The sequence below is a fragment of the Pseudopodoces humilis genome, chromosome 1 (genome assembly GCF_049639895.1).
Source record: "Pseudopodoces humilis isolate 2021_Gansu_Grassland_sample_001 chromosome 1, ASM4963989v1, whole genome shotgun sequence".
NCBI lineage: Eukaryota > Metazoa > Chordata > Aves > Passeriformes > Paridae > Pseudopodoces > Pseudopodoces humilis.
In genome coordinates, this window is record NC_142200.1 from 145,816,249 (window position 1) to 145,840,392 (window position 24,144).

Here is a 24,144-nt window from a genome sequence, read left to right on the forward strand (position 1 = left end):
TTTGAACCCTGTGGCAAGACTCCTGTTGTCATTCCCAGGATCAGGATAACTCTGCTTTACTGATAATGTTTGTGACATCAGCTGTGTCACATACTCTCTTTATACTTCAGGTTCTCATGAGATGGGGGGTAAATGCATCCTTTGTAAACAAAATTAAGTGATCGAGTGCAGTAGCTGACCTTCTGATATTTGATCTATAAATTCCATGTTTATGGTTGCTTTATGTCATTTTTTTGCAGTATTTTTTATGTCACAAGAAAAGGGATTATCAAAAGCTGTTACTAACTCACAGTCTGTGCAAGGCCCAGTAATATCACATATAATTCTACTTGTCCTAAAAAACATTTAAGAAAAACTGTGTTTGCTTGTTTAATACAACGTAGCAGTTTGAGTGTTCAAATCAAGTCCATCTCCATCATTTAACTGATAATGAAACATCAAATTTTGGGAATTGTTGTAACTACAGTGACCATCAAGGCCATTCTCGTAGTGCATTAGTGATGGTCTACCAGTTGCTAGTTGAGACAACAGAAGCAAGTTCTTGTCCTGAGTCTTAAACCTACAAATAGAATTTATTAAATCTGTTGGGTCATAGGCCACATTTGGTCTAGAGCCCTTCTCAGACTCTTATACTGACCTGCTTTTGTTTGTTGAGGCTGAAAACAAGGACAGCTGTTGATAGACTTAACTTCTCCTACAGGATACGTGAAACTGCTTATGAACCTTGAATATCAGTGGGGAAGACAGTTAATGTGAGCTAGGAATGCAGTTAATGTTTTACTGAAGATTTACACATAAACTAAATATAAACAAGTAATTTCCATTTAATAATTTGTAATGTTCAGCTGTGTGATTCACTGCTGCTGTTTTTGTCTTACAGATTTTGATGCGATTACGGATCCCATAATGAAAGCAAAAATGGTGGCTCTTAAGGGGATCAACAAAGTCATGGCACAGAGTAACATGGGGATGCCACCAATGGTCATGAACAGGTAGGCAGCACTTGCTGTCATTCTTTGGGACTACAGAATGTAGAAGGGGATGACTCAGGGAAACTGTGCAGGAAATTGAAAAAAATTGTTTCTGTCATGTAGTTCCCATTCCATGCTAACACAGTATGATCTCCTAGGAATAAAGCCAGTGTGGCTGGTAGTAGGAGCTATAAAAGGTACTCAAATGCATCAGGCTTGTGTTCCAGTTGTAATGTCATGGATCAACATGACCAGCATGGCTTCACTGTTGATATTCTTCTTGTTTTCCTAGTTGCTAATTGGGTGATGACACATGTTCCACGGGTTGTGCTGGAATACTGGGGGTGGCCATGTAACAGTGGAACCTCATGTTGCAGCATCATTTAATGCTAGGTATAAGTAAGGTTTAGCCCAAGTAGTGGAATTTTCATCCTCTCCTTAAATCCCTTCTGGGAAAAAAAGGAGCCATGAACTGTGCAGGCTGCTGTCCTTATGGTAGGTGGGCAGTCCATGGGCCAGGGAGGATCTGTGCCTCTTCTTTTTGTGTGGCACTTCAAACTGGGTTTTTTCTGTCCAGTGCCCCATGATAATAAATGGCGTACCAAGGTGTACGTTTACCCAGCTCCAGTTGACTGTGATGGTGACTATGAAACCTAAATACATTCAACTGTTCTTCTTTAAATTATAAAATATTTAAAATACAAATACAGATGTGTGTGTTTGTGTTTTCACTGTTCTAGCACAGTAGGTCATATTTACATCATCTCTCTGAAAAATGTAAAATGCAATAGTTTCAACCAAGGGCAGAATGCTGTCTGTATCCTCCAGATGTTGAAAAGGTTTGGTACAGAAGTTAAAGAGAGTGTCTGTAAAACCTAAGGGTGCTTTGTTTGAGTTGAACATAAAAAAGTTGTCTCCCTTTCCTCAAATGCCAGTTTGCAAGGTTACAGTTTCTCTTTCTGCTTATCAATAGGTTTCCCTTTATGGGTCAGCCAGTGCCAGGGGCTCAGAGCAGTGAAGGCCAAAATCACATGCAGCAGGCAATTACTCAGGTAATGCAATTTAATATGGGCTTGAAACAAAACTGTCCAATAATGATAACTAGGTTTTGGGTATTTTAATTGAATAATGATTTAATATCCTTGTCTATCTGTTTTACTGAAATTTGTAGGATGGAAGTTTGACACCTCAGATTTCTAGACCTAATCCTCCCAATTTTGGTCCTGGTTTTGTCAGTAAGTAAAGATTTAATAATTTATTGTATGGGTTTTGGTTTTTTTCACTTTACAGTTCTGTTTTCTCTAAAATGAACTATCCATAAGTGGATCTCTTAAAAAGATCATCCTTTTAAAAGAGTAATTTCACCATTATGATGCCAGGTATTGAAGGGGTGTATACTAAATGCTGCTAACATTTTTTTTCTGGAAGATACCATCAACAGAACACCAGAAGTAAAGAGGGAAACAGAAAATGAACATTATTTGGGTTTGTGTGAGAGTGGTAATCTATTAACTGGCAGACTGCTGTATCAGAAACCTGGGCTTGGGTTTTGTTGCAATATTCTGAGCTCAGTGAGAACAGCTGTGTGTGTTGATGGAATTTTTTATTTCAGAAGCAGAAAGTTTTGTGCAGCAGCATTGTCATTTGAAAAAATACCAGAAAAAGCTTTCCAGGCAGTGGTTAGGCAAGCCTGGCTGTGAAGCACAGTTGTTGAAAGCAGAAATACACTGCACTAGCTTTTTGCATTTCATATTTCTGGCTGCCCTGGATCAATTGTGAATCCTAGTCTCTGTGAAGAGAAAGATTTATTAGCAGAAATTAAAACTGAGCATATGTTGGGAGAAGAAGACCATGTGTGTAAAAAAGTGTTTCTATCACTATAAATACTTGACTTGGTGTTTGTGAATAAGAAACAGAAGTAAACTTCACATTTTCCAGAAGCTGAAGTAGCAGCACAGAGTATGCAGTAGGGAGCTTTGGCGATATTACCTGTATTAATCATTTGTGGTGAGATTTCACATGGCACTCAGCATGGCCCCACTCTGGTTGGGTGGTGGTGGGTTCTGAGCACTTGAGTAAATCTGTTTTTCAGTTCAGTAGTAGTTACTCTTACCTGGAACTCGTTAAAATTTCAGTACTTTCATGTTTCTCATGTTACTCTCAGTGTTTCCACTCAACTGTCCCCTCAGTTTTTGGGATCAGTTCTCCAGAATTTTTCCCCGAAAGCACCTTGAGGCTGTAGCTCACCCTGAGTAGGTTTAGTTGAGCTGTTCAGTCAAAGCTGTCACTGACTCAGTGAGTTGTGGAGTTGAAGGTGGCAGGGTCTGGAGCACAAGGAGGATGTGATTATCTTGAAATTGTGATGCTGTGTGGTATCTCTGTTAAACAAGGATCTTCACAAGGAAGAGTTGTACTTATTTGTCATGTCCCAGCTCACTGAAAATGTGATCAGAAGACAAATGACACCATCACCACTGCTCTCTCTTGCTTTCTGTGCTTAGTGCAGGTCAAGTGTTATCAGACATGGTTGTTTTGCCTCCAGAAAAACACCAGAGAGCAATGGACTGCCTGTGGCAGACGAGCATTTCTCATTTGAAAGATGAGCAGCATCTCAGTTACAGCCTAAATGAGAGGCATTTATTTTGGGGTCAGGAAATGGCACTGTGGCTGAGGACCCTGTGCTGAGGGCTGACACTGACAAAGTGATTTTTACAAAGACAGTGTCTTTCTTTCACTTTATGAATATTTGTTGGTGTTCATAATTTTAATATTTTTCTTAGAAGTTGTAAGAAAAATAAGTTTTGCATGTACAACAGTTTTATGCAAGCACCAGAACTAATCAGGCTGTAAGTTTATGTCCCTGTTCCGTAATCTCTTTGTACTTGAGTACTTCCAGAGATCTTCCATGTCCCCTCTTCTGTGGCAGGACAGGGAATCAGTGGGTTCTGTAGCAGTTCTGAAAGCCACATTTTTTCACTGGCAAGTGCAGGTTTGGTGCCTCAACTTCTGGCTGATACCTCCTGAAATGGACTGTGTTAAAACTGTTTTATCTCACAACTGCAGTAATTTGGATATCTGTCTCATTTACTCAAATCACTCCAAGAACATACTACTACTTGAAATACCAAATTCTCTGTCAAATTTGGCTGAATTTGACCTACAGTTTTTTAAAATAAGAGGGGAAACCTGATGGTTAAACTTGAGCTTTAAAAAGTAGGATGAGAGCTCATCTCCAGGATGAGATCATATCACACTTCATTTCCCTTCTTTCTAGATGATTCACAAAGAAAGCAATATGAGGAATGGCTGCAGGATACACAACAACTTCTTCAAATGCAACAAAAGTACCTGGAGGAGCAGATTGGAGCCCACAGAAAATCCAAGAAGGCCCTCTCAGCCAAACAGCGCACAGCCAAGAAAGCGGGACGGGAGTTCCCAGAGGAAGATGCAGAACAGCTGAAACATGTTACTGAGCAGCAAAGTATGGTCCAAAAACAGCTAGATCAGGTAATCATCTGGAATCCAGACTCTTCACCTTGGCACTGAGCTGTCACAGTGGTAGTAACTCTTTCATTTAAATCTTCTGAAAGACACAGTGGAGCTCTACCTAAAGGAGCCACTCCCTATTCTGTTCTGTGTCTGTAACAGCAATGTTCTGGAGTGTAGGTGACACCGGAGTTGCAAAGGAATATTCTGTGGCAAACATTATGACAAAAAACTGGGTTAGTACTTCAGGAAGAGGGGAATTCCTTGGCAAAATGACTTGCAGCAGAGTTCCTGGCACCATGCAAAGCAAAAATGAAACATTCAGAGATAAGTTTTAGCATGCGGGGCTTTGTTTCAGGCTTGAACGAACCTCCTAACCCAATCTTCTTTTTTTACAGTTTGAAAATCTCTTTTTATTATATCTTTAGTGTTAGATCAGTTTTATGGTCTGTCTCATTCCTAGATGCTGATCATCATTCTTGTATCAGGGAATAACACAGGTCAAAGGGATGTCTGAAGATCTTTTAGTCATGATCAAAGCAGAAGTAGCTTCATGATTAAATCAGGTTACTCAGCACCTTGTCAGTCAAGTTCTGTGTGTCTCCAGGAGAAGAGATTTCCCAGCCTCTCTGGGCCCCTGTTTCTACATGTAACCACTTTCACTGGGCTGTTTTCCTTTCCTTACATTCAGCTGGAATTTCACATATTGTAACTGTGATAATAGTAAGTGAGGTGAAACCTGTGGTAGTTTTGTTAATATGCTTTGCCCACCAGTAGTTAGTGCTGTGTTCCTCAAGACATTTTTTATAAAATATCTGGCATGATTATCAGGATCAGCTAGTCCTGCTGAAAATGAAAATTCTTTACTAATATAAAGGAAAAACTTGGCAGCAGACAGCTTGGAACGAAGTCCTGAGTGATATTTGACCCTCAAGTTCTCACTCCTGTGTTACTTCAAGACAAAGTATTTTTTGGATGGGATATTATTAGTTGGCTCATCTTTCCACTGCGAGGAAGAGGGATGGAGTGGGTAAATTATTTCTACATATTTTTTTCCCTTCCACAATGAATCACATAGAATAAACGCCAAAAAATTTCCCTTTAACCAATCTTTATTATACATACGACAGTCTAATCTTATGGTGGAGTTAGACTGAAATAACAGCTGCTAACCATGACATTGCTGGCAGATCTATTTACTGCCCCGTAATTAAGGTTCTCCTATTAGTAATGTCTAAATTTAAGTTTAATCTACTGCTGGCAGAAGCCATCCAGTGCCCTTTAGCCACTTATTTAGACCAGTGGTTGATTCATCCACATCCTAAGCAGCATTTTCTCCTGTACCTCATAGGAGCTTAAATGAGGTTTAAAGTATAGTTTCAGCCAGCTTCTATTGGAAGCAATTTGCCACTCTTTCAAATCAGATCAAGTAATTTTTCTGCAATCAAGCTCCTGTTAGTTTTTGAAAAGTCTCTGTACAGAGAGAAAAGAGCTCCTGGATCCCTGTGAGTGGCTGGTCCTGGCCACAGGCACGGAGAACCCAGAGCTGACTGTGCTCCAGGAGCTGATGTGAGACAGGGTTCTTGGCCAGGCATGGAGCCACGCAGAGACTGCCAGATGGCCCCTGTGGCACCGTGCCTGTGCTCACAGCTCTGCCCTGCTCTCCCTGCACTGCTGAAACCTCCAGCTCAGCTCAGGGCCTCTGGCTGTGCTCAGCCCTGGCCTTGGACACTTCAGCTCATTCCAGGGGCAGTCAAGGCTGATCCACCCCTGCAGACACTGGAGGTTGTGGTGCTTTGGGTGCCTCATGGTACAGCCCCACAGAGCCAGCACGGGTTTAGTGCTCCAGGACCACAGAGAAGCCCTGGAGCACTGAATCTGTGCAGTGCGGATGGATCCAGTCAGTGGTTCTGTGCAGTTGCACTGTTTATCCAGCAGTGTCAGTGCCAAGGCAGAGCTTATAAATCATCTTGGACCTGGGATTATTGTATAAATAACCTTTTGGGGTGTATCTGTCCTGCAGCCTGAAGTGTGTCCTGTGGCATCACTGTTACCCTGAGCTTTTGGTCTTAGTCCTTGCTTCAGATAAAGGAGAGGGCTGTCACACAATATGAAATATTGTTTTTCTATCACTACGTGAGCTGTGGAAGTCATAATCTAATGAACAGAAGTGAGAGATTTTTCATAACATATGTATCATCAACCACTGGATTGCAAATCCTTTTATTCTTTTAAAGACTAGTTTAGTTGGGTCTCTGCAGTGTTTCTGAAAGGTTCTTGCTTGTCCAGTTGACAGTGTTGTGTCCTTCCCTCGACTTCTCCTGTTTGTCTAAACTACAAGGCATAACTTGTAGTGTCCATGTTGAGTTTATTCTGGTTTTAAAATTTTACATTTTCAAGCAGCAGTTGCGATTTTCATCTGACGTGAGATGTTTGAGAACCTGCCTGTGAACAAATGGGAATATCCATCACTGTTTTCCTGCGAACTTTTCCTTTCCAGTTGGATCTTTTTTAAATGTTGCTGATGTGTGAACATCATCCATCTCACTGTTTCCCTTTTCCTGTCTGTTCTCAAGTATATCCTGTGCATGGATGATAAGATCTGTAGGACAAGGATCAGTGCTGGTTTATTTAGGTTTGTATATTCTCTAGCACAGTGCAGTCTTGGTGTGTAATTAGAGCTTTGAGGCGCTGCTGCTTTGTCTGACGTTTTGGGCTGGGGACTGTTTGAATGCCATTATAATGAAATAATGGCTGTTTGGCATTAAAAACACTCCAGAAGTGCTGTTTTGGCCTGAGGTTGGTTGTCTCCTGGAATTACATGGTGAGTTACATGGTTTATGCTTCTTGCACAGCCAGTTCGTGGCAGAGGCGAATAATGACTGTTTCAATGTCTAGATCCGGAAGCAGCAGAAGGAGCATGCAGAGCTGATTGAGGAATACCGGATCAAGCAGCAGCAGCAGCAGTGTGGGATGGCCCCACATTCCATAATGCCAGGGGTTCAGGCCCAGCCTCCTATGGTTCCAGGTGGAACAGCACCAGCAATGAATCAGCAGAGCTTCCCCATGGTGGCACAGCAGCTCCAGCATCAGCAGCATGCAGTGGTGATCCCTGGGCAATCCAACCCCACCAGAATGCCAAATTTATCTGGATGGCAATCTGCAGGCACCCCTGCGAGTCACATATCCATGAATCCAGCAAGGATGCAGCCTCCAATGACACCATTGCCAATTACTCCTGGTGCACCCGCTCCTGTGGCTGGCCCAAATGCAGCTGCACAGTCAGGGCCACCCCCAAGGGTGGAGTTTGAGGACAACAACCCTTTCAGTGAAAGTTTCCAGGAGCGGGAGCGGAAGGAGCGCTTACGGGAGCAGCAGGAGCGGCAGCGCATCCAGCTGATGCAGGAGGTGGATCGACAGAGAGCTCTGCAGCAGAGGATGGAGCTGGAGCAGCACAGTATGATGGGGCCTGAACTGAATAACAAAACATCTTTATCTCAGATACCTTTCTTCAATTCTGAGCTGCCTTGTGATTTCTTGCAAACCCCTCGGCCCCTGCAGCCGTCCCCACAGCAGCAGCAGCAGCAGCAGCAGATGGGGCAAATCCTGCAGCAAGGTGCTGTCACCTCCCCTCCTGCCTCCACTTTTATGCAAAACGCAGAGCGAAGGCCAGTGGGACCTGCAGCTTTTGGACCTGATGCATCTGCTGTTCCAGGTGGAGCCCCCAATTTCCATAATGTAAAACAAACTCATGGGAATCTCCCTGGGGCTTCCTTTACACAGAACCAGGTCAGGCCTCCGTTCCCTTCTGCTGTACCTTCATCTCCAGTGCTGGGGGGCGGTGCCCCATGTGGGTCGGACACTGGTGTGCCCCAGGCTGCAAACATCCCTGTAGCAGGCCAGTCTCTCATCCAGCTGTATTCTGACATAATCCCAGAAGAGAAAGGCAAAAAGAAAAGGACACGGAAAAAGAAAAAGGATGACGATGCCGAGTCCATAAAAGCCCCGTCAACTCCACACTCGGATATCACCGCACCATCAACCCCAACCATTTCTGATGCTACCTCCACCCCCACAGTGAACACCCCCAGTGAGCCACGGCACCAGGATGAGCAGGAGTCCATGGAGCTGACGGGCCCCTCCGCATCCAACACAGGAGAGAGCCGCAGCTCCCCGGAGCTGGAGGGGAAGCTCCCCAGCAGCAGCAGCAGCAGCAGCATGTCCCAGAAACAGCCCAGGGGGAATGCAGAGGCTGAAAAGGCTAAAATGGACACACCCACCAGCCTCCAAGAAGTTAAACTGGAAAAGGCAGAAACTGATCAATGCTCAGGTCAAGCTGAGCCTAAACCAGAAAATCCAAGCAGTATTAAGGTGGAGGAGGATAAGGTCACCTCACAGCCCACCTCTTCAGCTCTAAGTCCTGCACAGCCACCCAGTGTTCTGGCAGCCAAAGGAGAGTCAGGGAATGAATTGTTGAAACACCTGCTAAAAAACAAGAAATCCTCATCTCTTCTAAATCAGAAACCGGAGAGCAGTGGCCGAGCAGAAGAAGAAGCTTCTGGGGATAAAAAGTTAGCAGAGAAGCAGAGTCCAGCGGAAGGAATGGTGAGCCTGATTTTGTTACAGTGCAGTCAGCAGCAGTCCAGCCTAGTCTGCCTTTCTGTAGGCACTGTGGGAACAAAACCTACCTGTACGAGGGTGGAGGAAATAACTTTAAGGAATTTTTGCCTCTTTCCTTTCTTTTCTCCACAAGTAAACCACCTGTGTTGAAAAATGTGAATGAATTTTGGTATGGCTTCTTAGGTCAGCATATTCAGAAATCACTAAAATGCAAAAAAAAGTATTTTTCTTCAGAAAATCATCTTTAATAAATACCACTTCCTGATATTAAGGCAGGATTTACAGTATGGTTCCTGATTACTCACCAGTATGTGTCTGTCAGAATGTGGTGTGTCTGGTTGCTCCTTTCTCCTCTGACTCCACCTGAGTGTTTTATCAATTTATAAGGTCTTTAAAAGCAGACCTAAGGAAAAGTGCTTTCTGTGGAGGTAGTAGACTTGTTGGCCATTTTATTGTGGTCTGAATCTCTACATGTGGGTTTGACTGCCTAAACTGTAAATTAATTATTTTAACAAAATGTAGATGTATTTAAAAGGAAAAAAATACCCATAAGAGTAAAAGTAATTGTGAGCAGCAGGTAATTAAGTGTTAAAAATCCACAGTTAAAACATGTAATAGAACATTAGAATAGTGGTGGTAGGGGTCATGTAGAGCTGTTTAAAATAATAATAGATTTTTTAAAAAATGGGCTTTGTTTTGGCTGGCCCCTGTAGCATTAAAGTCCCATTCTGATCCCTTTTACACAGCTATTCTTCTGTGTGAAGAAAGGCTTTGCAGATTTGTACTGGAAGTACTTAAGGAAGTGGTACAGTCCAGAAATGTTTCACAACAGTTCCTTTGTTTCTAACCTCAAAGTACTTCCATATTATATTAACATCCACACCTTTCTTCTGCCACCAAGTCTGTCTTCCATTAGGCCCTTGTGAACGTCTCCAAGGTTTCATGCAGATGTAACTTTATTTTAGGGGGTATTCAAAGGAGAATGTTACTGGCCTGTGAGTTTTTAATGATGTTTTCAGATGTCAGTGGTGTTAATGGGAGGTCATAATTCTGTCTGTGGGGACAGTTCAGCAGTTCCACCTGCCAGCAAAATACACTTTGTTTTCAGTAAGATTTATTACTCTGTGCCTGTGCTTTCACAGTCGTGCAGTAAATCGGAGTGAACTGTGTATTAACATGTCAAAAATTCTGCTGCACTTCCTTTTTCCACACCAGCAAACTGCAGGAGCCCAGATGCAAGGTGCATTTGGGTGCAGTAACAGCCAGCTCCAGAGAACAGATGTAGGACCTGAAACCAAGAAGCAGAGAAACAAGCGGGCTCAGAGGACGGGAGAGAAGGCAGCTCCTCGGTCCAAGAAAAGGAAGAAAGAGGAAGAAGAAAAGCAGGCTGTTTATCCTAATGCAGATACCTTCATCCAGCTGAAACAGGTGAGTGTGCAGGGGCTGGGAAAGGCAGTCCAGAGGCCACATGGAACAGTGGATTTCTCCCAGTGAAAGTGAAGTTGATGCTTAAGTTGAATTTTGAGCATAGGCTGGGGAAAATGTGAATTTCCACAAAATCAGGGAATTGAAAGTTTGGGGCTGGTTTAATTTTGGAGGGTGGGTGGACATGGTAGGTAGTCCCAAAGCCACAGAGTTCCTGTCAGCTCTGGCAGCTTTTGGATGAGCTGGCAGGGAGCTGTAGCTGAACAGGGGACCATATTCCTTAACAGAGAGTCCTGTGTTTGACAATTTCCTAACAGTGGATAAATTCCAATTCTTCTTCTAATTTAAAAAACACTCTACTGATTGGAGAATTGCAATGTTTTCTGTTGTACTTAATTTCTGACTTTTTTTTTTCTTTTAATACAGCAACTTTCTCTTCTGCCTTTGGTGGAACCAATAATTGGAGTGAGCTTTGCACACTTTCTCCCCTATGGCAGTGGCCAGCTAAATGGTGGAAATCGACTTGTGGGAAGTTTTGGTAGTGCTACACTCGATGGGGCTTCAGATTACTACTCTCAACTCATTTACAAGGTATGGTTTTAATCTGGATTTCTGTTGTGTGCTCTCAGTGGGAAGAGAAGTCCATGATATTATTGCTACTATAGTCATAGTTCTTGCCTTTTATGCAACTAGAAGAAAAATAACCTTCTATTGCTAGACTTGATAGTGCAAAACAGTCATCATTGTTTTACTCTCTGAAAGTGGATATTGGTTCTGGAAACTGCTGTCGTAAAGTAATGAAAAACTATAAATACTCTTTCAACAAATGGATGCTAAATAATGAAAATTGTAATTACAGTTTTGTGGAGCAGAAAAGACTGAATTCTTAGTACTTTGCAAAGTCACTGAAAGCATTAAAGCATTTCTTAATGTGAATTAAATAATGGACTTTCTCTCATTTGCCCACCAAGCCCTAACTAAGAACCTGGGAATTCCGAACAAAATAGACTGTTTGTTGATGAGTTAATAACCCACAGCATTTAAAACTCAGTCTCCGAGATCAGAGTGGCAATATTGGGAGGGCAATGGGATACTGAACAGACAGAATCAAATTTGCTGCTTGGATACCCTAATACAAAAACCTATTAAAACCAGTGGTGTTTTTTCCAGCCTTACACAGTGTGTAAGCTGAGAATGGGACCTACAGAAATAGTTGTTGTGGTCAAAAGTAAGTAATGAGGATTAGCTTTGTGGGCATGACTGCAGCAACAACAGATACTGAAGAACTGAATGTTCTCATTTAATTTTCATTTAAAATATGGGCAGTTGAATAAACTGGTGAGAAGTAGCCCATAGTATGAACTTGAGGAGTGTCTGCTGCTGCATGGTACCTGCTTCAGTGACAGCTCATCCTGTGCTGAACGAGAGGCAGCTTCCCCTTCAGGGACACTTGGTGTTCACGGTGCTGGAGAGTCACTGTGCACCAGCTCTCTCAGCACGGAGTTGGGACCTTTGCTGAAACTGTAGGACCTCATTGGAAACTGTCCTTAAAGTGTTCTTAGTGTTATTTTTGTAAACAGTTTAGCTACATCTTACTTGGTAATGTATTTGGCAGTGTTTACTCATGTGAGCTATTTCTTTGATATCAGTGATACAAGAAAAGCCAATTCTTGTGCCTTGTACAGTAGATACCTTTCTGTCACATGCTTGGGTATCAGCTGTGGCTGCATATCAGTTCTACATCTGGGCATGAAACTCTGAATGGGTTACATTACTGGAACAAGGCAAGTTCTCTCCCTGTGTTCCATCCTGATTGATGGTTCTTTAATTCATGTCATGCAGCAGAACAATCTGAGCAATCCCCCGACCCCCCCTGCCTCTCTCCCTCCCACGCCGCCGCCCGTGGCCTGCCAGAAGTTGGTCAATGGCTTCGCCACCACGGAGGAACTCGCTGGCAAGGCTGGAGTGCTGGGAGGCCACGATGGTAAGGCTCATGTGTGTTGGTTCTGTAAAGTCAGTCCTGTCTGTAGCAAATGGCAAAACAGATCTTAGAATCACCAAATACGCTGAGTTGGAAGGGACCCACGAGGGTTGCTGAGTCCAGCTCCCAGCCCTGCACAGGACACCCCCAGCAGTCCCACCTTGTGCCCGAGAGTATTGTACAAGTGCTCCTGGAGCTCTGTCAGCTGGTGCTGTGACCACTGCCCTGGGGAGCCTGTTCAGTGCCCAGCCACCCTCTGGGTGAAGAACAGTTTTCTAATATTCCACCTAAACGTCCCCTGACACAACTTGAGGCCTTCTCTTGGGTCTGGTGACCAGAGAGGAGATCCACACCTGCCCCTCTGCCCCCAATCATGAAGGAGGTGGGAGGTCTTCCCTCACTCTCCTCCAGGTTACCTCCTAGGATGCTTCTCAGTTGCAGTACTCCTTTATGAAAACAAAATACCCAGACTTCTCAAGGTTATGATCATTACTAGCCAGCAAAATTTTACACAGTACAGTGTCAGGCATCAGTGCCTTTGCTTTGTTAAAAAACATGTTGAGAGCTAGACACACGCTTAAGAAATGAAACAGGAAATGTGAAGATCAGTTTTCTGGGTCCGGTACAAGTGACTGGCGTGAGCTCCTTGGTTGAATGAGCTCAAAGCAGCCTATCCAGAATGTGTGCAGTCAGTATTTATTTCCTGATGCTTGCAATTTGGACAGTTAAAATTGCTTTCTTCAGTATAAGTATTCTTTATACTGGCTTTTTGTAAAGACTATTCAGTGATTAAAATCCTTTTCTTCACACCCCTTTTCCTTTGTTGTTAGAAAATTGTTGATTTTTTTGTAGTTCTGTGGGTTTTTTTAAGTAAACAGACATCCTCTCATAGTGGCAGAAGACACACTCAAAAGCCTTTCAATCCCTGTTTGCTCAAAATTTGCAGGTTTTTGTAAAAATAGAAGTTAATCCTGAATGGTCACAATTTTTTGAACTTCCAAGCATCTCAGAATGGTGTCACCATCAGACCCCATCCACACCCAGCAGGCAGCATGTCTGTCACTGAAAGAGCTGTCCAGATGTCTCATTGTGCTGTGCCTTTCTGGTTTCAGTTACCAAAGCTCTGGGGCCAAAGCAGTTCCAGTTGCCTTTCAGACCACAGGATGATTTATTAGCCAGAGCAATGGCTCAGGGCCCCAAAACTGTGGATGTTCCTGCTTCGCTTCCAACACCACCTCACAACAACCAGGAGGAGTTAAGGTAGGTTTTCCTTGACATCTTCAAAAAGATACTTGGAGCAGATTCTGTGATCTTTCAGTGGATGAGACTGTGAAGATGTGGAGAAACAAAATCTTGGTGCACAGCCACAGAAGGGCAGAGAATGGAACTGGGATCATTTTAACTCTTAACATTCCATGTGTAGAGAACAGCATAGTGAAGTAGGTGATTTCCAGCCATTGCTAGACTCCAGATGCTGTTAAATTGTTAGGAATTCCTTACCTTGGTCTCTTAAAAGTGGAAGAAAATGGTAGTGTGGTGCTGTAGTAACAGGTGACTGCTGTAGCAGCAGCAAGGCTGTGCAAGACCCAGCCTGAAACTGCACAGCTCCATTCAGTTTTCCAGGTGAGAAGCACTGGCTGGAACAAGAACCTCCCTGCAGAGATCTTGCCCTTTGCCTCCCTTTCACTTTCCTGCCGAAAATATGAGTGTCTGTGAAACACTGGAGCCTGTATGTGGACAAAGGCCCGACAGTTTAAATATTAAAACAGTTCAAATATGAAATGCTCATTTTTACCCTGGTAGATAGAGCCATGGGGAGCAGAGGGTTTGGCTCTGTTAGTGTCTTTGGTTTTTCTTCGTGGACCTTGCCCGAGAAATGGAATACGTGTGCAATGGAATATGAGATACCCAGAGGTGATGGCTTACCAGAAGTTTCAGCCATTTCCCAAACAACTTTTCTGGGTTTTGTTCCAGGGTTCAAGATCACTGTGAGGACAGGGACACTCCGGATAGCTTTGTTCCTTCTTCCTCTCCTGAAAGCGTGGTGGGAATGGAGATCAGTCGCTACCCAGACTTGTCGGTTGTAAAGGAGGAGAACCCAGAACCTGTCCCATCTCCCATCATTCCCATCCTACCCAGCAGCACTGGGAAAGGTGAGGCTGCAGCAGAATGAACACTTTCAACTGTGATTGTTCTTCTATTTCCATAAGTGTAGGATTAATGTTCTGTATTCTGTTTTCTTTTCAGGTTCAGAAGCCAAAAGGAATTACATAAAATCAGAACCCGGTTCAGGAGCATTACCTGGTTCTGGCTTCTTCTCCTCCCAGCTTGGACCATCCCAGAATGGTCCTAAATCTGGCCTTATCTCTGTAGCAATTACTTTACATCCCACAGCTGCTGAGGTAAAAGGAATAAGCCTTTTTAAATACATAGAGCACCAGAGCAGTTAATTTGGTTTATATATAGTAACTGAGGGGGGTTACAGTGTAACAGTGTACAGTAATGCTGCTGTTGCAATCTTCTAATAGTTTGTATCTCTGCTGTGGGAACTGCTTGTCAGATGTAAACAAAGGTTTGTTTCTGTTACTGTTTTTAGAACATCAGTAGTGTTGTAGCAGCATTCTCCAACCTGCTCCATGTCAGAATTCCCAACAGTTACGAGGTCAGTAATGCTCCAGACGTCCCATCCTCCATGGCAGCCACCAACACTCACAGAGGGAACCCACCTATGGAGTACAGGCAGCACTTGCTCCTGCAGGGTCCCCAGGCAGGATCCGTGGGACCTGCCAGGATCGTGGGGCCCTACGCACTCAAGCAGCCCAATGTGCCATTCCCTGCCAACAGCAATGGTGAGTGGGCTTTAACTTCCAGGTGTTCAGTACCAGGGTTTAACTGAGTCAGTATTGATGCATTTTAGCCTCATAAATCCATGCTCTAGAATTCAATAATTGGTTCTTGTTTCAAATAAAACTTTCTCTTCATATGTGATCATGTGGATGCTCCTGGGTTTAACAATGAGTAATCATCCATCTCTGATTTCCATTGTCTATTTTCATCAGTGTCAGTGAGGCATTACTCCCATAATTCCTAGCATTATTAGGGTTTATTTTGTCCAGAAAGATTGTTCCTATGCTGGAAAGCTTGACATGGTTGTTTAAGCCTGTATTCCTGTGTTAGTTTATTTTGTCATTTTTTACACAATAATGTGTTTTTTCCTGGTTTGCATTGTTTTAGGTCTGATTTATACAATTTATCTATCAGGCCACAGTTTAAAGCCCTCCTTCCAGGCCATGTCCAAGAGAGTGCTGTGAAGAACACTGTGATTTCTGATAAATTTGTTTGATCTGCTACAGCCTCTGACAGATAATCTGTTCCCTAGGTCTGGCTGGCTACAAGGATCACAGCCAGAACATGGCAGAAGGCTCAGCACTGAGGCCTCGCTGGTGCTCCCACTGCAAGGTCGTGGTTCTGGGCAGTGGAGTGAGGAAATCCTTCAAAGACCTGCCCTTCCTCAAACAGGTCAGTGCTTAGGTGCCCAGGGCAGGGCCTTGCACTCAGCTGGGGCTCCTTAAAGCAAGGGATGATGATACAAAGTCCTGCTTGTCCTGCCAGCCAAGAGCACTTCAGCTTCCTGGGTTGTCTCCCTTCCATGTGTGTCCTAATTCAGGGTGGGATATTCCAGTACATTTCATAAACCAGGTCCCATCTATGGGAGTTCTCAAAGCCCTGCTACCAATCTCCTTCCCTGACCTCTTCAGGGACCTCAGCTCAAAAAATCTTACTTGTGAGGCAGCCACGTTGCTGTGTCAGGAATTACTGTAAGAGCAGGAATACTTGCACTCATTTTGGGCAGGAATTAGATTTCAGTTGCAGTCTCTTGTCCTTAGACTGGGAGCTGTCATTCCTTCAAAAAATACCATTGCTCTTCAGTGACCAGGAGGTGACTACACCACAAAGACCTAGCCAGAACCTGAGTAGAGTAAAAGGTTCACGCAGGCAGGAATGCACTGAATTCCCAGTAAGGTTTTGCAGATGGATCAGTAGATAAAACAGTGTGATCTGGCTTTGATTAGGCTGAAATGAAACATTCTTTTGCCATCTAAAGATAAAAGAAAATGGATTTTGCTTTGCAAGAGTGCCTATGGAGCAGATGGGTGCATTGTATAGAATGCTTTATTTTGATTGTTAAATTTCTGTGAAAAGCAGGAAATGCTGAAGAACAAGGGTGTAGGTGGTGGTAACGTTAGATTATCTGTCAAATAATCAAGTATTTATATCACACCATCCCTCATTATTTCACAAATGTTCACAAATAAAAGAGTTTCTAGCCAGATTGGAAGACTTGTTTCATTATATTACTATGTAAAGAATGGTATTAAAATGCACTTCTTACACTCTTCTGTGTTTGATTCCCAGGATTCCCAAGAAGGCTCAGATAAAATGAAGGACATTGTATTCTGTAGCAACAACTGCTTTGTTCTTTATTCAGCAGCTGTGCAAGCAAAAAACTCAGAGAACAAAGTAAGTATCAAACACTGGCAGACCCAAGTGAGCTGAAATTATTGCAGCTATTTGTTGGAGAACAGAAAGGCGCCGAGGGGGAAGCTTGCACTTAATTTGAGAGGTTTATAAATTAATTGCTCAATATCCAGACATTGAGATTCTGAACCAGCAGCATGAAGTAAAAACCATATTTGCAGAACTTTGTGTCTGACAGATGCATGGCAGAAAAGCCACCACCTCTGGCTGCCCTTCCAGGCTTTGAAGATGCAGTCTCAAAAAATCAGTCATTCAAGTTCTCCGGGCATTGTAAACAACCACAGACATGTTTTTAAGGAGCATATGCTGCATTTGGATTTGGCTTATATAGTTAAAAATAAAATTGCAGCTGTGAAAATAATAATTGAGCAGCAAGTTTGTAAGAAGTTTCATTTGTTCAGTACAACTGGGAAAATAGAATCCTGTTCCCTGACTTTATTTGGGTGAAGTTGCCATTTTAAAAGCATTGATTACCAAAACACCAGTAAGGAGACTGTGAGCTGACAGTGACCAGGAAAAGGAGGCTCTTATTACTGGAGAAGTACATCTGAAGAAGTTTATTCAGCTGAAGGTGGAATCAGGCCAGGAAATTTTCTCAGGTAGTCCTGAATATTCTGCTGTAGTTGACTACCTGCAGACGCTGCAAGAAATGTCTGAAATCTGAGAGATACAGGGCATCATTTCTTGCTGTGTCAAGAGTCATTCAGTGTCAGAGGAAGGTGGACTTAAATTTATCTAATTATTTAATCATTAAAAGAGAAATAGTCTTCACTGAAGACTGCATGATCCTGCTGAGTTTCTCACAGTTAAAATTTTTTGTGTACTTCTAACTAACTTGTCTTCTGCTGTTTCTAGATCAAATGTTCCTCTTTTCACCTAAACCATTGGACAGAACAGCTGTGTCCTTCAAGCTTTACCTAATCAATGTGTTCTCACAGTCCTGTACAGACTGTATAGTTTGAATCCTTCCTTCAAGTGCATCCTACTTATTTTCTCAGGAGGAATTGAATTTAAAAAATACAGCCCTGGAGAAGATAGCTCTATGTACATCCATATCCTTTTAGTGTCCCATGTAGCTCATTTTCAGTTGTGTATAAACAGGGTAACATTCCTCTACAAGTGCATCAGCATGTACCTAATTAAGCTAATTAAATGTCATGTTCAGCCTCTCGATCCTTTAATTTACTCTTTCAAGATGAATCACACAAAGCACGTTAAGCACTTCATAATCTAAACTTCCTTGTTCTTGTTTTCTGTCTTAGGTTTTTGTTTGTTTGTTTGTTTGTTCACAATTCTCTGCAGGTATAATTTTTATTTACTGTGACTGAATAGTTTAAGTCCTCAAGTTGCATCTAATCCAGAGCTCTGCAGGAATTCCTCCTCACTTGTTTCCAGGAAAAAAATAAATGACATTAGTTCTGAATTTTCCACTTCTACCAAGTGCCAGATTCTTACGCTTTAAATTAGTTCTTTGACACATATTTTAAGGTTACTTTGTGTTGTAACAAAACTTTCTAAGAACCCTTAAGAACTAAAGCTGGCAGTCAGCTCACTGAGCGCAATTGAGGAGTTTTGCATTCAGAACCTGGACAAAAGATCGTTTGTGCTTTCTTTCATATATTAAAAGGGGCACTGTGTTCTAGGTGGGCTGGGAGAATTTCTTGTTCCATATCCTGGCCCAAGCTGTGGTAACATGGGTTAGGATAATTTCCATCTTTCTCTGTTGCTGCATCTTGATTTTAGGCATTTGGAGAAGCCGCTCTCATACTGAGGTGCCCATGTTTTCAGGTTACGTTTAATGATTAAGCAGTTTGGGATCTTTTTCTTATAGAGTTTTTCTGTTGGTTATCAGGAATCGGTCCCAACCCTGCCACAGTCGCCGATGAAGGAGAGGCCGCCCAAAGCATTCCATCAGTACAGCAACAACATCTCCACTTTGGATGTCCACTGTCTGCCTCAGCTGCAGGAAAAGGTTTCTCCACCCTCATCACCCCCCATCATGTTCCCCCCTGCGTTTGAAGCAGCCAAGGTAGAGGCAAAACCGGATGAGCTGAAGGTAACGGTGAAACTCAAACCCAGATTAAAAGCAATACATAGCAGTCTGGAGGACTGCCGGCCTCCCAGTAAGAAATGGAAGGGGATGAAATGGAAAAAGTGGAGCATTCAGATTGTGATTCCTAAAGGATCATTCAAACCTCCTTGTGAAGAAGAAATAGATGAATTTCTTAAAAAACTGGGCACAACCCTTAAACCAGACCCTGTGCCTAAAGACTACAGGAAATGTTGCTTCTGTCATGAGGAAGGTGACGGATTAACTGATGGACCAGCAAGGCTTCTCAACCTGGATTTAGACCTTTGGGTCCATTTGAACTGTGCTCTTTGGTCTACAGAAGTTTATGAGACACAAGCTGGTGCCTTAATAAACGTGGAACTAGCACTGCGGAGAGGCCTGCAGATGAAATGCATGTTCTGTCACAAAATGGGTGCCACCAGCGGTTGCCACAGGTTAAGGTGCACCAATATTTATCACTTTACCTGTGCCATTAAAGCACAATGCATGTTTTTTAAAGACAAGACCATGCTTTGCCCCATGCACAAACCAAAGGGAACTCACGAGCAGGAGCTGAGTTACTTTGCGGTGTTCCGGAGGGTGTACGTGCAGCGCGACGAGGTGCGGCAGATCGCCAGCATCGTCCAGCGCGGGGAGCGCGACCACACCTTCCGTGTGGGAAGCCTCATCTTCCACGCCGTGGGCCAGCTGCTGCCGCAGCAGATGCAGGCCTTCCACTCCTCCAAAGCCCTCTTCCCCGTAGGGTATGAGGCCAGCCGGCTGTACTGGAGCATGAGGTACGCCAACAGGCGATGCCGCTACCTCTGCTCCATTGAGGAGAAGGACGGGCTCCCGCTCTTCGTCATCAAGGTGGTGGAGCAGGGCCATGAGGATCTGGTTCTGACTGACACAACACCTAAAGGTAAATTTTGTGAACTAAGATATCGTGAGTGTCCTGGGGTGACTTTGTGGCTTTGTTGTTTGTTGGGGTACTGCGGATTCCTGTGGTATGGTACCTTTTTGAAGCAACTGTTGTAGGCACTGTTCTAACATAATGTTTATAGTGAGCTTCCATTTTTAATACCTTGCTGTGAAGATGTGAACACCTCTGAAGAAACTGTATAAGCTACAGATAGAAGAATTGTTCCAAGTCTACAGAGGAGACCCAAGATTGAGTGCTGAAAATTAACTAAAGCAGTAGGAAAGTCAGCACAGGTTTCATTTCATGAAAAGTGACTTTGTTTAAACACAGAGCCACTGCTCAGTTATCTTCAGATCAGCTGGGCTCAAGTTAGGGAGCTCTAAAAACAGCTGAGTGACCACATTGTTCTCAGGATGGGTAATGTCTCTGTCAGGGTATCATGAACATATGGACAGGTCTTGGAAACTGGCTCATAGATGTGTTGGAGGCCTGTAACCGTCTGGGTCTCAAGGCCTTGGTGCTGTGGGTGCTGATACTCACACAGAACTGACTGCAGGCAATCAGTGGAAATAGAATATATTTTGTATTTTCAGAAAACCGTACTTTTGCAGGATTTCTCAAGAGAAGCCTGTCCATGTTCTTGTCAAAGGACTGAAAGTTTCCATGCTGAGAACACTGAAAGCTCCATTTCTGAGAACTGAGAATCAACAGCGTGTTCGGGATTTGTTAAATCCCAAAAATTAGCAACGAATTGGTCTCCACATTTTAGACCCTGGCCTGTTTGTATAGGCAAAGACAAAAACTTTCTCAGTGCTGGGTTCTGGTTCCCATATCCTCAGGCATTTGTTCTGAAACCAAGTGCAACAGTTTTTATTTTTTTGATCACTATAATTCTCTCCCAATGGTTGTGTAGGTGTGTGGGATAAAATCCTGGAGCCCGTTGCTTCTGTTAGAAAAGAATCTGAAATGCTCCAGCTGTTCCCCGGCTATCTGAAGGGTGAAGACCTCTTTGGTTTGACAGTCTCTGCAGTGGCCAGGATTGCAGAATCGGTGAGTTCACCACCCCAGTTCTTGCTGGATCATCCCACTTGCTGGATAGACACACGAGAAGGGGAACAGAAAGAAGTGTGAGAAAGTAACCATTTTGTTACACACATAATTAAACACATAATTATTTGTAATTTTTTTCTTTCTCTCTTTTTTTTTTTTTTTGCAGCTGCCAGGGGTTGAGGCCTGTGAGAACTACACTTTCCGCTATGGCCGAAACCCCTTAATGGAACTCCCTCTTGCCATCAACCCCACGGGCTGTGCCCGTGCCGAGCCTAAAATGAGTACCCATGTCAAGAGGTTTGTGTTAAGGTATTTTGTTTTAATTTCACATAGTACAGCCGAGGGTTTATAGGCTGCTTTAGGGTTATTTGTGCTTTCGTCTGCTGCTTACAAACCCTGTCGTCCTTGGCTGTGAATGTGCATGCCCCAGTCAGAGGAACTGCTTTGTGTCTCCGCTAGCTGGCTTTAAGTGTTTGTATGTCTGAGAGGATTTTTATTGGGTTTCCTGGCTGTTTTCAGAGAAATCTTCAGTTTTTCTTTTATTCTTTCCTGTTACATGCCCAATTCCTACAGGCCTCACACCTTGAATAGCACCAGCACATCGAAGTCCTTTCAGAGCACAGTCACGGGGGAGCTGAATGCGCCTTACAGCAAACAGTTCGTCCATTCCAAGTCCTCTCAGTACCGCAAGATGAAAACCGAGTGGAAATCCAACGTGTACCTGGCTCGCTCTCGCATTCAGGTCAGTTCCAACTTCAGGAAATGGATATTAAAAACAATTACATGTGCTTTTATTAATACCTGTTTTACAGCTGAATTTTGTAGATGTTGTATTTTATATATAAATATTTATCCGAATCCAGATGAAAATCTGAAACCAAACCTATTGCAAAATTCCTTGCAGTCTCGTTCCAAAATTGGCAATTTTTATGTGGCACATGAATTGCACAGATTTACCTTAAGTAAGATTTCTTTCTAATTACTGTAAATATCTGAAAAATTCATTTGTTATGGTCATCCAGAGAAAGGATTTTTTTATTTTTTTTTTAAGTTTTGGGCTGGTTTGTTGTTAGGTTTTTATAGCCTGTTCTCAAAATTGTAGTAAAACTTGATAAAAATAGAAATACACAGTGGAAGCATGAGATGCTCAGGCCAAGCTGATGAAGTAGTCCAAGACCAGCAGGAAGAGCTCAGTACTTGCTTGCCTTCATAAGAGTATAAAATCCATTGCTTTATGTGATGCTGCCGGTTTGCCCCACAGTCTGTTTTGGAAAAGCTTTGTGACTAATCTGGCCGTGTGTGGGCATGGTTGTTGTTTATTTCAGGCTGGACTTCATCGTGCCTGGGTTCCTCTCAGGTGTCTCTGGTCTAACAGAACCCACTTTTATTTCTCAGTGGATTTATAACCTTTACACAGTCAGTGTCAGAGGGGTAAGAGCAGCTCTGCCACCGAGACAGCCGCCGAGTTTTCTGGGATCCGTGTGAGGCTGGATTCTGCGTTGGGCTGTTAGTGCATCAATTATTTATCAGTGCTGCTTCTCTCCCCTTTCCACTGTTGGTTCAGGGCACAGTGAGGAACACGGAGTGTAAAGTTACTAACTCTCAGTGTACTTTGTGTAGGGCCTGGGTTTATATGCTGCTCGAGACATTGAAAAGCACACAATGGTCATTGAATATATCGGGACGATTATCCGGAATGAGGTAGCAAACAGGAAGGAGAAGCTCTATGAGTCTCAGGTAAGGGTGTTTGTCCATTCTCTCTTTCCCCTTCCCCATTCAGACATTCATAGAACAAAACAGATGCTGTTCTCCCCGATGAATTCAGGTCCCCTGATTTGTTTTCTGCTGTGCCAATAAATGCAAATAGGCTTAAAATAAAACCAGAGGAGTCTACAGTGATTGTTATCAGAGTATTTCAACGTTTAATAAATCTCACAGCACCCTTGCTATCTTCTGTTCCAGATACAGCTCTGGCAGATGTGTCAGGACCTCTGTTTTTAATGCAAACTTCTTAAATTTAAAGCCACTTCCTTTGTGTGTGACTCAGTGGCATTGTAACAGTTAGTGCCTGTTTGGGAAGCCAAATATCCTGGATGAAAAGCAGTAGGAAGCTCTTAGGGAAAACTAAATTGTCCAGAGGTTTGTGTTCATGACCCATCATCATCCCTCACAAACCCAAGGGGACACAGACAGTACATGACAGTGCTTTCCCTCATGAGCCAATGGGCAGTGTCTGATGTGGAATGAAGGAGGGCACTTGGAGCTGGCCCATGTTGTTGGTTCATCACTGGCAATGCAGTAAAACCTTACCAGAGCCCTTGTGCCACTTGTGTCTTTCAGAACCGTGGCGTGTACATGTTCCGCATTGACAACGACCACGTCATCGACGCCACCCTAACGGGAGGCCCTGCAAGGTGGGTGGCCCTGGAGGGATCCCTCACCTCCTCCTGGGGTATCCCCCGTGTTGGCCTGGGGCTGTTGGAGGCTCAGTGTGTGTGGGGTTTATTCTCTGAGCTGGTACATTCAGTCTTCAAACTGTCCTGCTGTCTCTTCCATCAGCTTTGCTCATCTTTCAGTTACATTTCATGGCAGCTGTGAAGAAAGGAATTTTTTTTGATCCTTGATGTTTTTGACATTTTCTAGGTAAAGAAACAAGTACAGAGTAATGTAATTGTATGTTGAAAGGCAGTGAGCCCGTGGAGCTAAGGCCATTCTGAGGTTTGGTTCAGATTTGCCCCAAGGGATGGGTTTTCCTTAAAGGTTTCATCTGTTCCACTCTTCTTTTGCAGGTACATCAACCATTCGTGTGCACCCAACTGCGTGGCTGAGGTGGTCACTTTTGAGAGAGGACACAAAATTATCATCAGCTCCAGCAGAAGAATCCAGAAGGGGGAGGAGGTAGGGCAGGTTCTGGTTTTACACCCCTCTTGCCACGTGCATCCATTCTGTGATTCCTGGCCAGTGACACTTGTTTGTGCTGGGGGGAGGTGACAGTTCCCTTCCCCTGTCCTGTGCCTGTCCCTTACAGTGCAGCAGCCTCTGCTGTGTTTTGCTGTTTAACCCGCACCTGCAGGGAAAGCTCTGGCAAATCCCAGCTCTT

The 24,144-nt window shown here is 43.5% G+C and overlaps 1 protein-coding gene across 11 annotated transcripts in view; it reads left to right on the top strand.

The window, feature by feature from the left end:
• KMT2C (lysine methyltransferase 2C) overlaps window positions 1–24,144 on the top strand; it is a 191,737-nt gene that overhangs the window by 165,539 nt on the left and 2,054 nt on the right. For 7 of the 11 annotated variants that reach the window (XM_088063566.1, XM_088063707.1, XM_088063806.1 and 4 more), the window contains 21 exons: window positions 881–992; window positions 1,945–2,023; window positions 2,143–2,206; window positions 4,246–4,478; window positions 7,356–9,062; window positions 10,293–10,505; window positions 10,929–11,093; window positions 12,345–12,486; window positions 13,596–13,743; window positions 14,458–14,636; window positions 14,731–14,885; window positions 15,080–15,332; window positions 15,863–16,002; window positions 16,900–17,004; window positions 18,854–19,994; window positions 20,908–21,044; window positions 21,211–21,353; window positions 21,618–21,786; window positions 22,665–22,781; window positions 23,385–23,458; window positions 23,834–23,942. In XM_088063566.1, coding sequence (XP_087919692.1) covers window positions 881–992; window positions 1,945–2,023; window positions 2,143–2,206; window positions 4,246–4,478; window positions 7,356–9,062; window positions 10,293–10,505; window positions 10,929–11,093; window positions 12,345–12,486; window positions 13,596–13,743; window positions 14,458–14,636; window positions 14,731–14,885; window positions 15,080–15,332; window positions 15,863–16,002; window positions 16,900–17,004; window positions 18,854–19,994; window positions 20,908–21,044; window positions 21,211–21,353; window positions 21,618–21,786; window positions 22,665–22,781; window positions 23,385–23,458; window positions 23,834–23,942 — 5,585 coding nt within the window. The remainder of the gene's footprint in view (window positions 1–880; window positions 993–1,944; window positions 2,024–2,142; window positions 2,207–4,245; window positions 4,479–7,355; window positions 9,063–10,292; window positions 10,506–10,928; window positions 11,094–12,344; window positions 12,487–13,595; window positions 13,744–14,457; window positions 14,637–14,730; window positions 14,886–15,079; window positions 15,333–15,862; window positions 16,003–16,899; window positions 17,005–18,853; window positions 19,995–20,907; window positions 21,045–21,210; window positions 21,354–21,617; window positions 21,787–22,664; window positions 22,782–23,384; window positions 23,459–23,833; window positions 23,943–24,144) is intronic. The other 4 variants (XM_088063673.1, XM_014256763.2, XM_088063631.1 and 1 more) reach the window with 3 other exon arrangements.